This window comes from Monopterus albus, unplaced genomic scaffold (genome assembly GCF_001952655.1).
Source record: "Monopterus albus unplaced genomic scaffold, M_albus_1.0 scaffold5244.1, whole genome shotgun sequence".
Lineage (NCBI taxonomy): Eukaryota > Metazoa > Chordata > Actinopteri > Synbranchiformes > Synbranchidae > Monopterus > Monopterus albus.
The window spans coordinates 1-789 of NW_018133108.1; the positions used below are offsets into that span (position 1 = coordinate 1).

At 45.4% G+C, this 789-nt stretch overlaps 1 protein-coding gene across 1 annotated transcript; it reads right to left on the minus strand.

Annotated features, from left to right (window-relative positions):
- Positions 1 to 5: 5 nt before the first annotated feature.
- On the minus strand, positions 6 to 785 carry LOC109954265 (E3 ubiquitin-protein ligase rnf213-alpha-like; the record flags this gene model as incomplete). Its single annotated transcript, XM_020589647.1, has 1 exon — positions 6 to 785. A coding segment is annotated over one exon (780 nt), but the record flags the coding sequence as incomplete, so codon positions are not given.
- Positions 786 to 789: the final 4 nt, after the last annotated feature.

Here is a 789-nt window from a genome sequence, read left to right on the forward strand (position 1 = left end):
GGTGAAGCACATCTGAGCAGTACAAGTTTAGCCTCATCAAGTACTCTCCTCTCAGGATCAGAGATTTCCAAACTGCCATTCTGTTTCTCCATTACTTGAAGAACCACAGAAGCACATGTATCTGAGTGGTAGCCAATGAAGACGTCTGGCGGCTGATACTTGTACATCTGGGCCAGTGCTGTGTGTTGACTGCTGAGAGACACAAAAAGTCTCACCCATTTCTCCAATTCGGCCACCATCCTCTTCTGCTCAGTTTTGAGGACAGTGTGGATGTCCAGGTAGTGTTTTTCCAGCCTGTTAATGAGAGGTATTGGGAACTGTTTGTAGACTACTTCTCTCTCCTCAATGACAATTAGCCGGAAGTCTTTGTGCACCCTGCATTTCACACGGTGGGTTCCCAGTCCAAGGTCAACATATTTCTGTCCTCCCAAGCAGACATAGTATTGGTTGAGAGCATCATAGAGACTTTCATAGAGGTTTTGCAAGTTTAGAAGCACAACTGTTTGACCTGTCTCCATGCAGATTTTTACTCTGTTGATGTTTCGGCAGATCTGGGTATACTCTTGATCTTTGGGGAAGCTGGATCCAAAGATGATTTCTGGCTGGCCACTTTCCGAAAAGAAAGTTTGCTGCAGGATCTGGAGGGCTGCATAGTTTTTTGTTAGCACCAGCAGATACCGACATTCTTCTTCCTGTCCAACTGCCTGAATGTTTTCTCTCACAAACTCAACAGCACTAATGTTCTCCAGGTCAGGTGCAATCCGCAGTCTGTTTGTAAAGACAGTAACT